Raw genomic sequence first — 16,978 nt, 5'->3', positions numbered from 1 at the left:
CTGCACATCTGCTCTTCAGTTCACGTACAGAGGGCAAAGTATGTAGCTAAATTGCCTCCTAGTCTCCCGGTGAGGAATATACATGGCATTTTACAAAAATGGATAATTGAAAGGTGGAACAGGCCAACAATGATGAAAATGCAGAAAAGAAACAAAAAAAAGTAGTAGTGTTAGAGGTGGGGGAGGGATGACTGGAAGTTTGAGATTAGCAGGTGCAAACTATTATATGGGCTTCCCTGGTGATTCAGACAGTAAAGTGTCTGCCTGCAATGTGGGAGACCCAGGTTCGAGCCCTGGGTGGGAAAGATCCCCAGGAAGGAAATGGCAACCCACTCCAGTACTATTGCCTGGAAAATTCCATGAACAGAGGAGCCTTGTAGGCTACAGTCCATGAGGTCGAAAAGAGTCGGACACGACTGAGCGACTTCACTTCACTTCAACTATTACACAGAGAATGGACAAACAAGGTCCCACTGTATAGCTCAGAGAACTACATTCCATATCCTGTGATATACCATGAAGGAAAAGAATATGAAAAAGAATGTACATATGTATAACTGAATCACTTTGCTGCACATTTGCTGAAATTAACACAACACTGTTAATCAACTATACTTCAATAAAATTTTTTTAAAAAGTAACCGTGTTAGAAAAAAAAATTCAAACATAAATGGAGTTACAAAAGAAACTGGTTGTGAGAAAAGAATGAAGAAAAGGACCAGAAGTGACACCAGCAAAAACTGTGCATTAAAGGAACTCTCAGAAATATTCCACAAAGTGCTAAGAATGAAATGTTGAAAAGTGATCCAAACTTAGAAAGGATCAAGACAATCCACCAAGGCACAGAAGAAAAAAAAAAAAGTACTCATTCCATATCATAGGTTACATGACAAGAAGGCAAGTACTACTCAGACTACTCTAGATCAGTTCTTTGACATAGAAATAAAACATTTTAATTCTCAATGATTTTAATGTCAAAATCACTGCAGATGGTGATTGCAGCCATGAAATTAAAAGACACTTACTCCTTGGAAGGAAAGTTATAACCAATCTAGATAGCATATTCAAAAGCAGAGACATTATTTTGCCAACAAAGGTCCGTCTAGTCAAGGCTATGGTTTTTCCAGTGGTCATGTATGGATGTGAGAGTTGGACTGTGAAGAAAGCTGGGCGCCAAAGAATTGATGCTTTTGAACAGTGGTGTTGGAGAAGACTCTTGAGAGTCCCTTGGACTGCAAGGAGATCCAACCAGTCCATTCTAAAAGAGATCAGTCTTGGGTGTTCTTTGGAAGGAATGATGCTAAAGCTGAAACTCCAGTACTTTGGCCACCTCATGCGAAGAGTTGACTCATTAGAAAAGAATCTGATGCTGGGAGGGATTGGGGGCAGGAGGAGAAGGGGACGACAGAGGATAAGATGGCTGGATGGCATCACTGACTCTATGGACGTGAGTTTGAGCAAACTCTGGGAGATAGTAAAGGACAGGGAAGCCTTGTGTGCTGCAGTCCATGAGGCCATGGGATCACAAACAGTCGGACACAACGTAGTGACTGAAAAAAAAGTATGTTTTAATATTTTTTTATTTTTTCATATATTTATGACTAACAATGAGGATTTACAATGTTTGACAAAAACCTGTAAAAGTCACAGAACACTCATAACTTTTCTCATTGAGTATTAAGACTGATTAGCTAGGTTTTAACTTGCATAGTCATTTGCATTGTCCCACCCTACTAAACAAAGTGAGGACTGTCTGTACTTATAAGTTCTGGCACATCAAGGTATTTAGTATTTCACAACTAAAGAGAAACCATCAAAGGGACTTCCTTAGTGGTCCAGTGGCTAAGATTCTGCACTCCCAATGCAGGGGGCCTGGATCTGCTCCCAGGTCAGGAAACTAGATCCCACATGCTTCAACTAAGAGTTCACATGCAGCAACTAAGACCCAGCCCCGCCGAATCATCAACTTAAAAAAAAAGAAACTATTAAAAAAAAGAAAGAAACTACCTTTTCCTTTGTTGAAATCTGCTTAAACAAAAAAGGAATATGAACTCAAATTGGATGATGTTAAGAAGATTGTGTTTAAGGGTTTTTAGTGACTGAGAACTGCTGCCATCTTTACATGCAATTCCCCAAACCTGTTTTTAAATTACCCAAAACACACACACCCAATGCTGAGAGATAGGCTTCCTGAAGAGTTATTTAATTTGTCATCTGTGATAGTATACTACTTCATGCTTGTCCTCATCCCTTGCATGCTGGGGCAAAACAATGAATACATGATAGAAATAATATGGTATAGTAACTTTAGAGTCAGACCTCAACTTGAATATTATCTCTACCCGACTTTTCTGCAACCTTAAATTACTTATTAGGGTTTCAATTTCTTAATCTGTGAAATAAGGATAATAATGCCTTCTTTTTGGAATTATAGTAAATGTCAAAAAAGATAAGATATATGAAGTGCTTAGCAAATTGTGATACATAGTAAGCATTTATATATAGCTATTATCACCATTATCATTATCCTTAATATTTCTATCATTATTGTAAATATTTTAATCATGATAAAGTTGCTTTGCTTTAAGCACATTATTGTGCATGCATGCTAAGTTGCTTCAGTCATGTCCAACTCTTTCCTAACCCATGGACTGTAGCCCACCAGGCTCCTCTGTCCATAGGATTCTCCAGACAAGAATACTGAAGTGGGTTGCTATTTCCTATTCCACGGGATCTTCCTAATCCCAGGGATCAAAACTCATGTCTCCTGCATTGGCACGCAGATTCTTTACCAATGCGCCACCTGGAGAGCCCAAACACATTATTAATCAGCCTATTTTTCAAAGATAAAGTCTCATATTCAGATATGAATAGATACCCACTACTTACTGGTTAAGAAGGCTGCCCTTAAATTCTTTCAGCTCATTTTCTTCCATGGTACATGTGCAAAAGGCAGCCAACACTCACTCATCCTCTTCTTGCATTCCCTGATACCTAGTCTGCTCAGAGTTTCCTCTTCTGAGGACATTAAGAACCAAAGCCATTTCCCATTTCTCAGAGCTATCTGTCAGAACAATAGTATCTTGCTCTCTCATATCTCACATGACTTAACTGTCAGTTTTCTCTTTTGATTCTAATCCTTGACTCTAAACTAACAGTCATTATTACCTATATTGACCCATAAAGCTGCAAAGGACCTAAAGTCCAACTGAAGCCAATCCCTTTTCTCCACCAAACAGTTGTTTAGTTGCTAAGTCATGCCTGACTCTTCTGTGGCCCCACGGACTGTAGCCCACCAGGCTCCTCTGTCCATGGAATTTTCCAGGCAAGAATAGTGGAGTGTGCTGCCATTTTCTCCTCCCCAGATCTTCCTGACCCAGAGACCAAACCCAAGTCTCCTGCATTGGCAGGCGGATTCTTTACCACTGAGCCATCAGTGAAGCCCACCAAACAATTAATTCCCTCTAAACTATTCTATGTGAATTAGCCTAGCAAGGTCTGTTTTAACACTTTTAGTGACAGAAAGCCCTCTACCTCTCGAATCAATCCATTCAATGATTATAACTTTTTAATTTTCCTTATGTTGAACCAAAATCTCTCCCCTTACAAGTAGTTTCCAACCATAGGCTCTAATTTCACATTCTAGAAAAATACAGGAAGTTTATCTATTCTATACTACAGCCCCATAACATTTGAAGATTCCTGAGTTTCACTTTTCCACATTACACATTTCTAGTTCAGAAAGCACAATTTTAAGCCCCTTCTCTCATGGACCTCCTCTGGACCGTGTATGGGCTTGTCAAAGTGATCTAACAAATATGTAAAGCACTTCCTTTTCCAACATTTGAGCTGCCAAATAATTACACTACAAATGATCCCTTTGTCCATATCCATCCATTACTATGTAAAAATTATTAATTTAACTAGTAGTTCAGGAAAAGTAACTCTCAGCCTAAATCACAGTTTAAAGAAAATGGTACTAAAAGTCTTGAAAACAATCTTTTTTTTTTTTTTTTAATGCTAGTCAATTACCGGGGAACCCAATAAAGGAGGATCAGCAGGCAAGAAAGTCTTGTCTCTCCCACAAAACCAAACACATGCCTGGGGGAAAAAGATCCAACAATGGGAAGTTTAGCTAAAAAAGGGTTTTGCTTCCAGTCCTGAAAAAGTTGAGCCAATTAAAAGAAGGCAGTAATAGTGAGCCAAAAAATATTCTATGTACTTTGCCAGAAGCAGGTACCTGAAGGATCAAATATTGTGCTCTTAAAACTTTACCAAAGTAAACTACAAAAAAGAAGTGGCAGATTTTTCCTGAGCTCTCCTCGCCCGGCAAGAACGTCCATCTGGGGAAATACACACGCAAAGCCCCAAGGGACCAGTCAAGGGCAGCAACTGGAAGAGGATTCTTCCCCAAGTCCTCAGTGGGTGCAATCAGTGCAAGTACTGTCCTCAGAAGAACCTTTACCTTTGTCAGGTAGTCGGAGAGGAGGCAGGGTGGAGTAGGGACTGGAACCCTTGTGCCCATAGAGGCCTGGCACGAGCCGGAAGGTCCTGACTAGACGCTGCCGTCTACCTTCGGACACAAGGAGATAGACGAATGATCGTACTCCGACAGGAGGTGATCTCTGGTACCCGAAGATATCCCGGGTGGGAGTGGGCTGGGGGGTACGGACAGGGGTCGGGATCTGACACTGGGAAAACCGTTCCCTGTAAAGTGACCGAAGAGGTCTCACAGAACAGAGAAAGAGGAAGGGAAAGACCGTATTTTCACGTATTTGGGGGAAGATTGAGCCAGGACCTGTTCCCTTCTCCTGCGCCCTTATGACGAAGGTGGTGACAGCAACAGTGGGAGCAGGTGTCCCGGGCCCTCATTCAAACGAGCAGAGTCCCCCACTGTCCCGAGCCCTTCTTGGGCTGCCCCCACTCGCCCCTCAGGCAGCGGAGTCCCCATTCCCAACCCTGCCCCTCGGGCTTTCCCCTTAGGTCCAGCAAGGGCTCTCCACTTCTCTTCCGCCCCCCTATCTCAAGGCCCCTCAACCCGTCCAGACTGGCCCTCCTCACTCGCCACTCCGGATTGCTCTAGCTGCTGCCTTCCTCCGCAACATTCCCGTTCCAGTCCCCTGGCCCGGTCTCCCCTACGCCACCTCCCGCGGCCAGGCCCGGTGCCTCCCGCGGCGGCCAGGTCCGCCCTCTGCCTTCCTCACGCGGCGTCTCCCCCTCAGACCGGCGCCCTCCCTCCCTCGCTCCCGCCTCAGGCCGGCACCCGCACTCACAGAACTCTGCAATGTACCAGGTCACCGCGTAGTTCTCCTCGCACCAGTCCAGCGTGGAGGTCGTTGGACCCCAGTAGCCCTCGCGGTCCCCGGCGGGAGCCATCGCGCGCACCGCCGCCGCCCAAGCGCTCCACTGGCCGCAATCGGTTCCGCGGGCTCCCAGGCCGGCTCTGGCCCTGCTGGCGCGCTAGTCTAGGGTCCCGCCCGCCCTCCGTCCCTGAGGGGCGGGGCCCGGCGCCGTCAGCGACCCGCCGGGCCAGAGACCCCGCCCACCGCGGCCGGCGCAGAGCCCAGGCCGAGGCCCGGGGACCGCCCTGCCCCCTCCTTTCTCGGGAAGGGGTGTGACCTGGGCCGCCGGCCCCGCCTAGACACGCCCTTGGCTGTGGGTTAGGCGTTCCTGACATCCCTGAGGCAGTTTTCTATCTGAACCTCTGAGCTTCTGTAGGAGGGGCGGTTGATTTTATTGAGGCGGGGGTGGGATGAAGGCTTCAATCAAGCCCTGGCTTGATAAAACCTGTGCAGGGATGCGCCTCAGTGTCTTTACTGGGTCACAGGCCTCCAGAGGAGCCCAGAAACCGCCTACTCCAGCCCCGCCGGGGACGCCCAGGAAACAAACAATAATTTTCTGATAAAGGTGTAAGTGTCAGTCAGTTCAGTCGCTCAGTCGTGTCCGACTCTTTGTGACCCCATGGACTGCAGCCCGCCAGATTCCTCTGTCCATGGGATTTCCCAGGCAAGAATACTGGAGTGGGTTGCCATTTCCTCCTCCAGGGTATCTTCCCCACCCAGGAATCGAACCGTGGTCTCTTGCGTCTCAGGCAGATTCTTTACCATCTGAGCCACTGCGGAACAACAAATCCTGGTCCCAGAAAAAAGAAGGGGGAGGGGGCACTTAGAGAGCCTAAAACAACAGTGCAGCCAGAACGCTAAAGCCTGCTTCCCTTTGGGCTTCCAAGCCGAGAAGTTTCCACCGTCTAGCAATCTATAATTGTGCCCTGTTCTTCAGGCAACCCACAGCCTCCCCTACTACCAGCTTCAAGACCTTAATACTTCACAGAGCTGCTGGAGGGATCTTTTTAAAACACAAATGCACGCCCCCTGCCCCTAGAGTTCAGCTGCATCAAACTCTTCCCTAGCTCACAATGTACAGGGTCCATTCCCATCTTCCTGCCTTTGCACCTGCCTTTCAGCCGGGACTGCTGGCCTTCCTCTCTTCTCCATTGACTAATTTCCACTGGTCCTTTAGAATCTGGCTTCCTGAAACCCTCCTGACTCTTACCCTCAGTAGCTCCTTTGACCTTTGTTCATATCCTCCAGTGAAAGATACATCCTGATCTGAAAGTCTGATTTCCATCTTTACCTCCTAACATCCAGGATTCTGCCTGACCATGCACTTTGCAACACAGAGTATAGTTAAGGATGACACAACTGCAGTTTAATATTTTCTAAAGAAATAAGTCAGGTAAGATGTAATAAAAGGTAAAAGAGAAAACAAGGAGAGTTGAGGCAACCCACAGCCTCTCTACAAAATGTCTATAGCAGATAATAGATGCAGAACATTTACTGGCAGTGTGCAAACCTAGGAATAGAGGATGAGTGTTTAATAGAAATAGTAGGATATCAAAATTTTTCTTTTGAACAGCAGACATTGAGCTGCTATGTACTCAGCCTTTGGCTGAATGCTAGGAACACATGGGAACTTCCCTGCTAGCTCAGTGTTAAAGAATCTGCCTGCCAATGCAGGAGTCAAAGGTTTGATCCCTGGGTCAGGAAGATTCCCCCGGGGAGGAAATGGCAACTCACTCCAGTATTCTTACCTGGGAAATACCACGGATAGAGGAGCCTCATAGACTACAGTCCATGGAGTTGTAAAGAGTCATACAGGACTTAACAACAGCAGGAACACATGGAGGTAAATAGAAGACATCCAAGATGGCAGTCTCTAAAGAGAGAAATAATACTGAGGAGCGGGAGAACTTTTATTACTGGTCATTTTTTATCTTGACCTTTAAAATTTCTGTCTCAGGTATGTCCTTAATATATATAATAATCATAAGTTTATATAATTTATAAATTATATATATACTTGTATATTCAAAATGAATATGCAGAAATACATACTACAAGTGATTTGCTGATGAGATTTCAATAAAAACTGTAGAGACCACAACTGTAGACTGTGATAATACTTGTTGCTAGAAGTAAAGCAAAAATTAGGGTGTTGTGGGAGCCATTATGCGGAAAGAATCTCTAACTCAGCCAAGTGACCCAAAGCAGAAGATGAGGTCTTGGCTACATCAATACCTAGCACATTAACAGTTGGGGGCAGAGGGGACCTACAATGATCAGGACAAAATTTAGGAGAGAAAAATCAATTAAAAGAATTATTTGTTATTGTTGCTATTTAGTCAATAAACCCTGTCCAACTCTTTTGCAACCCAATGGACTGTAGCCTACCAGGCTCCTCTGTCCATGGGATTTCCCAGGCAAGAATACTAGAGTAGTTTGCCATTTCCTTCTCCAGGGGATCTTCTAGACCCAGGGATTGAACCCATGTTTCCTGCATTGCAGAATTCTCTACCCCTGAGCCACCAGGGAAGCCCAAAAGAAATATTAACTGATCAATAAAGAGAAAAGGTAAACTGCAGTAGTATCACTGAGAAAAAACAAAGTGGATTTCATAGATCCTTCAGCAATATCTGTCTTCCTTTCTCTCTTTTCTAAAAAACTTAACCCCCAACCCAGTATTAATGCAATACGTGAAAATATAAGGAAGCAGAGTAACCAAAACTATCTCGAAAAAGAAGAAGGAACATTTACACTTCCCGATTTCAACACTTACTACAAACCTACACCAATCAAAACAGTGTAGTACTGGCATATGGATAAACCAGTAGATCAATGGAACAGAATCAAGACTCCAGAAATAAACTAGATATTCATGGTCAGTTGATTTTCAACAAGTATGCTAAGGGAAGGAATAGTCTTTTCAACTGGTGGTGTAACAACTGGATGTTGTTGTTTGCTCCTAAGTTATGTCCAACTCTTTTGGTGACCCCATGGACTGTAGCCCACCAGGCTCCTCTGTCCATTGGATTTCCTAGGCAAGAATACTAGAGTAGGTTGCCTTTTCCTCCACCCAGGGATTGAATCCATGTCTCCTGCATTGGCAGGCAGACTCTTTACCACTGAGCCACCAGAGAAGCCCAACAACTGGATATCCATATGCAAAAGAAAGAAATGAGATTCCTTCTAATTCCTTCTAAATGAAATGAGATTCCTTCTTAAAAAATTCCTTTTTTATAGATGACCTAAAAAAATTAATTTAAATGGATCATAGACTTACATGTAAGAGCTAAAACTATAAATGAATTAACAATTCTCCAGGCCAGAATACTGGAGTGGGTAGCCATTCCCTTCTCCAAGGGATCTTCCCAACCCAGGGATCAAACCCAGGTCTCCCTCATTGCAGGTGGATTCTTTACCAGCTGAGCCACAAGAGAAAGGTCCATCTAGTCAAAGCTGTGATTTTTCCAGTAGTCATGTATGAATGTGAGAGTTGGACTATAAAAAAAAGCTGAGCACCAAAGAACTGATGCTTTTGAACTGTGGTGTTGAAGAAGACTCTTGAGGGTCCCTTGGACTACAAGGAGATCCAACCAGTCCATCCTAAAGGAGATCAGTCCTGAATATTCATTGGAAGGACTGATGCTGAAGCTGAACTGCAATAGTTTGGGCACCTGATGTGAAGAACTGACTCATTGGAAAAGACCCTGATACTGGGAAAGATTAAAGGCAGGAGGAGAAGAGGATGTCAGAGGATGAGATGGTTGGATGGCATCACCGACTCGATGGACATGAGTTTGAGCAAGCTCCGGGAGTTGGTGATAGAAAAGAAGCCTGGCACGCTGCAGTCTATGGGGTCACAAAGAGTCGGACACAACTGAGCAACTGAACTGAACTGAAAAGGATAAACTCTTAGGAATATACATAAAAGTAAATCTTTGTTCTGACTTCCCTGGTGGCCCAATGGTTTAGAATCCCCCTGCCAATGCAGAGGATACAGATTTGATCCCTGGTCCAGGAAGATCCCACACATAGTTGGCTGCAGAGCAACTATGCCCTTGCAGTGAAACTACAAGTGTCCAATAATCACATGTAAATATGTTCATGTTTGCCATACTAGAAATGCAAATAAATAACCATAATCAGATACTACTTTACACACACTAAGAAAACCAATGTTAAAGAAAGATGTGGAGAAATTGGAACCTTCATGCATTGCTGCTATGTAAAATGATGCAGCCACTTTGAAAAACAGTTCCTTAAAATGCTAAGCAGATTTACCATATGAACCTAACAATTCTACTTCTAGGTATATACTAAGAGAATTGAAAACACATGTCCAAAAAATGTACAAAGATGTTCATAGCAGCATTATTCACAATAACCAAAAAGTGGGAACAAAGCGAATTCCATTAACTGATGAATAAAGTAATAAAGTGTTGACTACCCATATGTGTGTCAGTCACTCAGTTGTGTCCAACTCTTCGATCCTATGGACCGTAGCCCACCAGTCTCCTCTGTCCATGAGATTCACCAAGCAAGAATACTGGAGTGGGTTGCCATTTCCTCCTCCAATGTCAGCCAACTTAGTATAGTCTAAAGTCTTAGCATGCGCTCGCTTGAGTCCTTCAAAAATACATCTGGCAAAGTGTCTCTGTTGTGGGAACTGTTTGGCTCCCAGTAGGGAGAAGGGCTATTTCGTGTTCCCTCTTTCCCCTTGTCTCACATTCAAGCCAATCATCTCCAAAAGTAGTAGCTACCCACAAAACTCGAGTTTTCGAGTCAGGAGTCAGCGTCTGTCCAAAGACATACATTACATCTCTCCAAGTAAGGTCATAAAGGAAGGTTAGTCCCATAAAGGCTTCATGTACTTTTTGGATCCTCTAAATAGTCTCAACTGCAATCGGTACTGTTTGAATTTCTACCAAGACTGAGGCAACCCCTCCTGGAAGGGTGCCCTGACTCAGCCTGTTCAGTTGGGAGCCCTGGATACAGGAGCTAAGTAAGAGGACAGGAGGGAACCAAAGGTTTCACACCCAAATCTGCACCCTTAGGACACGTCTGGCATGTCTCACAGAGAGATAACAAGCAACACATATGGCACATCTACCCATTTCTCTTGTTTTCTACAGATTGAACTTAAAGGGGTGGTTCTTGGAACTGCTAGCTATTCCTATGGGTATAGAATACCCATATAATGGAATATTATTCCATATAGTGAAATATTATTTGTCAATGAAAAGAAATGTAACACTGATACATGATACAATATGGATGAACCTTGAAAACATACTGGACCAAAGAAGTCAAACACTAAACGGTCCATATTGTATGATTCTGTCCATACAAAACATCCAGGGTAGGCAAATCTATTAGTGATAGAAAATAAATTAGTTGTTGGCAGAGAAGTGGGTCGGAATGCAGAGTGACTGCTAGCAGGTACACATTGGTTTTCTTTGGGGATGATGAAAGTGTTCTAAAATTAGTTTGTGGTAATGGTTGCACGACTCTGTAAATATGCAAAAAAAAAACCCAGCATTGAATTGTATATTTTAAATTGCACAGCTATTTTAAATGTTCTAAATAGCTGAACTGTGTGATATGTGAGTTTTATCTTAATACACCTTTCTGTAAAATACATTCTAATGTTGAAAAATTTAGAAACTATACAAAAAAGTGTTAAAAAAAAAAAGAGGAAATCATTATAATCTCACAAACTAGCAATAACCATTGTCAACAACACTGAAGTATATTTTCTTTGAGCATTTTATGTATGGATTTTTTTCACTTGGTGCTAGCAATGACTTTATACATCATACTTTTTTCAAAAGCATTTCTCATGCCACTAAAAACCCTTGTAAATTGTGATCATTCAGTCGCTAAATCCTGTCTCTCTTGAGACCCCATGGACTGTAGCCTGCCAAGCTATTCTGTCCATGGGATTTGCCAGCCAAGAATAATGGAGTGGGTTGCCATTTCCTTCTCCAAATATAAAAGTTATATTCAATTTCATAGATATACCACAATTTACTTAATTATTAAATACCCATGTTACTAGTCCCTTACTACTAGATATTTAGGTTATTTCCAATGCTTATATTTATTTTTCAACTAGCAACTGAGAATCCTAATTTTGAAAGCTTTACTCAGATTCCTACTAGAAACCTTTATACTAGTTGCCAAGACAAAGAAATCCCAACTGTAATCCATTTTTTCCACATGAGATACAATTTGTGCCGAACTTCATAACTGCAAAGGAAAATTTGAATCTACAAAGATTGAGTGTGTAGGCTCACCAGATTAAGTGATCTTATGACCTACAAGTTACCCCTTAGCCTCTCTTACAGTGAGGTGCAGGCGTGGCCGTCTATCAACACTTCCTAGCCCCCATCTGTAGGGGATATTAGAGCATTGCCCAGGTCCAACAAACCACAACCTGGGGACACAGCCCTAGGCTTCCCTGGGAAGAGTCCCCAGACACCCAGCCTGGGTTGGGTCCTCTATATTCCTGCAGCCCCTGGGTTTCCTTCCACCATAGCTCTTCTCACACTTCACAGTATTCTGCTTAGGAGTTGATCTTCCAGACAGAACCTGTCTCATTCTATTTCTGCGTCTCCAATCTCTCACTTGGGCCTGACACAAAATTGATGTTCAGGGAATATTTATAGTAATATCATAACAATGATAAAGCAAAATAACAACAATAATAAGGTAACATTTATTAAACATTTACATGGGCCAAGTTCTGTTGAGTCCTTATATATATTAACTTAGTTAAAGACTGAACTGAACTGAAACCTTACAACAACCCTACGATGCTATGATACAACCCTAGGTACTATTCTCTCCCTCATTTCATAGTTAGGGAAATTGAAGTATAAGAAAGTTGAATTACTTGCCTGAATATACATGACTAGTGGGTAGGAGAAATAAAATTAAAAAAATTTTTAAAGTCTTCTATGACAGTAACACAGTGGATTTATCCATTTTTCTGAGATGAATATAAGTTGTTTCCTATTTTGGCTATTATAACAAATTCTACCCTGAACATTCATTTTTCCAAATCTGACACATGTGCAAAAATTTCTTTAATGTATTACCTATGAATGGAAGTGTCTTTGCATCTTCAAATTTCTCAGATAACACCAAATAGTTTACCAAAGTGGTTGTACCAATTTACATTTCTACAATAAAATTATGTTTCATAATATAAAATGTATTTATAAAAGTAAAACCCACAATAAAAAATGGATAAAAAATAAAAAATATAAAGAATCACTTGAAATTTCATCATTTGGTAGCAACCACTGATAATATTTAGTATATAAATGGCCAAACATTTTTCTCTATGTGGGCGTGTGTATATGTTTTATTACCTATAGACATATATATATTTTGTCAGAATTTTAAAATGCAGATCATTTTGGAGCTTCCTGTTGTCAGTTACAATACATGATAAGAGTTAAAGAATAAGTGCTTTATGCACATGCTGATGCTTATGCTTCCAGGAGCATCATTACTGTAATCATCACACCCAATCCTAGACACTGAGACTTAACTGACACTTTTGTGGGAACCCCAGGCCCCATTCTTCAGGCAAAGTTAGTGCTTTCCTTGCTTTCTGCCTTCTGGTGCATTTCCCACACTTAATCTCTTTGCCTATTGACTAGTTAGTACCCACAAGGCAGTTATGAGTTCCCTGGGCTTCCCAGGTGGCTCAGTGGGAAAGAATCCACCTGCAGTGCAGGAGACATGGGTCCAATCTCTGGGTTGGGATGATACCCTGGAAGAGGAAATGGCAACCCACTCCAGTAGTCTTGCCTGGGAAGTCCCATGGACAGAGGAGCCTGGCAGGCTACAGTCCATGGGGTCGCAAAAGAGTCAGACATGATTTAGCGACTAAACAATGGAAAGAAAGGATCATTTATATTCAACTTATGTTCCCAGTGCCCATTATTGGGCCTTCAGTTCAGTTCAGTCACTCAATCATGTCCAACTCTTTGTGACCCCAAGACTGCAGCACACCAGGCTTCCCTGTCTATCACCAACTCCTGGAGCTTGCTCAAACTCATGTCCATTGAGTCAGTGATGCCATCCAACCATCTCATCCTCTGTCATCCCCTTCTCCTCCAGCCTCAATCTTTCCCAGCATCAGGGTCTTTTCAAATGAATCAGTTCTTCTCATCAGGTGCCCAAAGTATTGCTATTTCAGCTTCAGCATCAGTTCTTCCGATGAATATTCAGGACTGATTTCCTTTAGGATTGACAGGTTGGATCTCCTTGCAGTCCAAGGGACTCTCAATTACTGGGCCTAGCATGTGAGCAAATTTGTAGATGTTTCTCAGATTAAGTAAAAAATCCACTTCTATGAAGCAATCTGGCATAGCTGTCAAGGGTATTGGCTCTGCAATGTGGCAAACATGATTTTGTATCTCAAACTCATCTCTTAATAAGCTGTGATTTTGGTCCTATTAACCCTCTAAGCCTCAGTTTCCTCATCTATCAAATGGAGAGGCGGTAGTACCCACGTCACATTTAGATTAAATTCAAAAAATAGTTGTTAAATACAGTATCTGGGAATGGAATGAGAGCAATACACCTCAGGGTATTACTCTGAAGGGAGGGGGACGCCTCCTTGGTGAAGCACAGTATAGTGCCCACCATGCACAGGGGAGATGGGCACATTTGGGCTCAATTTCCCCATAACACTAAAACAAAACTTGGATTACAGAGGACAAAAAGTCAATTTCTTACTCCTTGAGTAGCTAAACTTCCTTGGCCCCTGCTGCTACTGCTAAGTCACTTTAGTCGTGTCCGACTCTGTGCGACCCCATAGACAGCAGCCCACCAGGCTCCCCAGTCCCTAATCTCCCAGTATTTCCTCTCACAGTCTGTCACCTGCTCGCATACCCTAGCCACAGCCATCTGCTGCCCTATCTCCTGCACTATTCTAGACAACAGAAGAGGACAAAATAGACACATCTAAAGCATCAAAATGAAGTGTAACAGTTATAATAGTTAACACATATAAGGTTTACTCTCTTCCTGACACTGTTCTGAGTACTTTTCAGTATTACCTTCTAAAATCTAACAACCCCATGAATGAAAGCTACTTTTAGTTCTCATTCACCAGTAATGAAATGGACACTGTCTTCAAATCCTACTGATTCTATCCCCTAAACATCTGTGAATTCTATCCCCTAAACATTTGAAAATTTTGTTTCACCCAAGGGCACCCAGCTATATCAACTGAGGAGAGGCTGGGATCTAGGCACTCTGGTGTCAGAGGCCATGTTCTTAAATACCATGCCAGGCTGGTCCTGCAGGTGCTCAGCAGAGGGGCCGTGTAGGACAGAGAGCCAACACTGGATTTGAATTCTCTCTGCTCCTGGAATGTAGAAAATGAGGATTGAGAGTTCTCTAGGGATGATTTCCTTAGGGACCAAGAAGGTTTTAAGGAAGAGATCCACATGAATAAATGTGCAGAGGGAAGGATGGATTGATTGACTTGGGAAAGAGTGAAGACATGGAGGTTCCTAAGAGATTTACAGTGATTTGGTTAGTAGCAGGAGTGATAGAGAAAAGAGGACAAATTTACAGATGTTTAAGGGATAGAATCAACAGGATTTGAAGAGCAGCTGGGGATGGGGAGGAAGCATAGAGGGAGAAGTAGGAAATAGCCTGCTCCTGGGTTTCCAGCCATTCATGGCTGCTGAAAGACCAGCAAATTATTCTGGTTACAGTGAGTATGAGTGGGAGACGGAGTGCAGGAGATGGAGAAAGCATTATTGGGTGAGAAAATAGCCTGCCAAGGCTTGAAAGGGCAAGAGGAATGTGGGCAGAATGAGACATTCATGGTGGCTGCCCATGTGTGCAGAGATGGAGGAGTGGTGGAAGCAATTATCAGGGATTGAGGAAGGAGAGATTGGAGTTTACTATGCTGTGATAGGAGAAGGCAATGGCACCCCACTCCAGTACTCTTGCCTGGAAAATCCCATGGATGGAGGAGCCTGGTAGGCTGCAGTCCATGGGGTTGCTGAGAGTCGGACATGACTGAGTGACTTCACTTTCACTTTCCACTTTCATGCACTGGAGAAGGAAATGGCAACCCACTCCAGTGTTCTTGCCTGGAGAATCCCAGGGACCGGGGAGCCTGGTGGGCTGCCAGACGTCTATGGGGTCGAACAGAGTCGGACACGAGTGAAGCGACTTAGCAGCAGCAGCATGCTGTGATAAGACATTCAGGCTTTATTCTAGAGACCATAAAAGTATTCAAGAGAGAGAATAACATGTTTGCATGTATTAGGGAGAATAGATTTTTGGTTTAGGGATTTTGTTGTTGTTGTTTGGGGCAGGGTGGGGAGAAGAGAGAAATCAGGAAATTAACCTGCTTGGCCTCAAAATCAATTAGGAGGCTGTGGCTAATAATCTTGACAAAAGATAGGACAATCCAGTTAAATTGCAACACAGACCCTGGGCCAGCCATCCTCGCTCCAACCCACCAGAAGGAATTGCAGGGGCACTTGCTCCAGGGAAAACAGGATAATGAAGGTTTACCAAGTCCATTCCTGAGCCCCAAACACGCCACTCCCAGGGAAGGAAGTCTCCACACTTATGACCAGAGTCATCAGCCTTTGCTTAAGCACCTTGAAAGTTGTTACAGAATAGAATTTCAGGTGGATTAAGTATGAATTGAGTAGCCCTAAATTGATTGTTTTGTTTTGAATGAGGCTATGGAAACATCAACAACAAACAAAGTGAACTGTGAACAGGAATGCCTCCTTTCAACATTGCCCACAAACTGAGCTCTCTCAGTCTTTTAACTCACAAGAATCTCTTACATTTGTGCCTACCTGGGTGCCTAGTTTTCTTATATCTACCCAAATACTGTCAGTTACCATCCAGACGCTGACCTAAATAGTTATCTCTAACCCAGATCTATCTCCAGAGCCTTAGTCCTTGAATCATATTAAGACCATGTTTTGCTGCAGGTGACAGAAAACCAATCCTGGGGGCTTAACTAAGTTAGGGTTTATTTTTCTCAGATGGTATATAGCCCAGGGCCATACAACAGCTCTACAAAGTCCGAATCCTCCTGTCTTTCTCCTTTGTCTCCCTTAGCACAGAGCCTTCATCATCATGGTCACAAAGTGGTTGTATCTTGTCCAAGCATCACAGTCGGTTTAGGCAGGGAGAAGGAAGGACGAGGTGGAAAGGCAAATATCAGCTGGGGCCATACACTGTTATCAGGAAAACAATAGTTTTTCCAGAACCTTCATTCAACAATGTCCACTTAGAGCTTTATTGGTCAAAACTGAATCGCATGACCAACCATAAGGAGTCTGGGAAGACTAGCAGGAGTCTAGGAAGGTGGATGTTTTAACTGGGCACTTCACTGTCCCAAACAAAGCTGGCTTTTGTTAGGAGAGAAGAGGATATTGAGTGAGTAACTAGCAGGATTTTCACCTATCTTCTGGACAGCTCTCCTTGGGTATTTCATAAGGATCTCAAATTCATTATGTGCTAAAGCCATCTAGTCATTTCCCCTCCACACTGATTTCTCTTCTGGTGTTTCTTGTTGTTGTTTCTTCTTCTTTGGTGAAATTCACAACCATTGACCCAGTTCGCAAAGAAAGTCT

At 43.0% G+C, this 16,978-nt stretch overlaps 1 protein-coding gene across 4 annotated transcripts in view; it reads right to left on the bottom strand.

Moving 5' to 3' along the window:
• ACER3 (alkaline ceramidase 3) overlaps positions 1–5,467 on the bottom strand; it is a 157,692-nt gene extending 152,225 nt beyond the window's left edge. Inside the window, exons 1-2 of one of the 4 annotated variants that reach the window (XM_005216317.5) lie at positions 5,274–5,467; positions 4,466–4,573 (exon numbers count right to left, since the gene is read on the bottom strand). In XM_005216317.5, the coding sequence (XP_005216374.1) occupies positions 4,466–4,573; positions 5,274–5,376 (211 nt within the window). In that variant the 5' untranslated portion in view covers positions 5,377–5,467. 4 annotated transcript variants of the gene reach the window in all.
• Positions 5,468–16,978: the final 11,511 nt, after the last annotated feature.

This window comes from Bos taurus, chromosome 15 (assembly GCF_002263795.3).
Source record: "Bos taurus isolate L1 Dominette 01449 registration number 42190680 breed Hereford chromosome 15, ARS-UCD2.0, whole genome shotgun sequence".
NCBI lineage: Eukaryota > Metazoa > Chordata > Mammalia > Artiodactyla > Bovidae > Bos > Bos taurus.
Note: the sequence above shows the minus strand (reverse complement) of the source record. Positions and strands in the feature narration are given on the sequence as shown.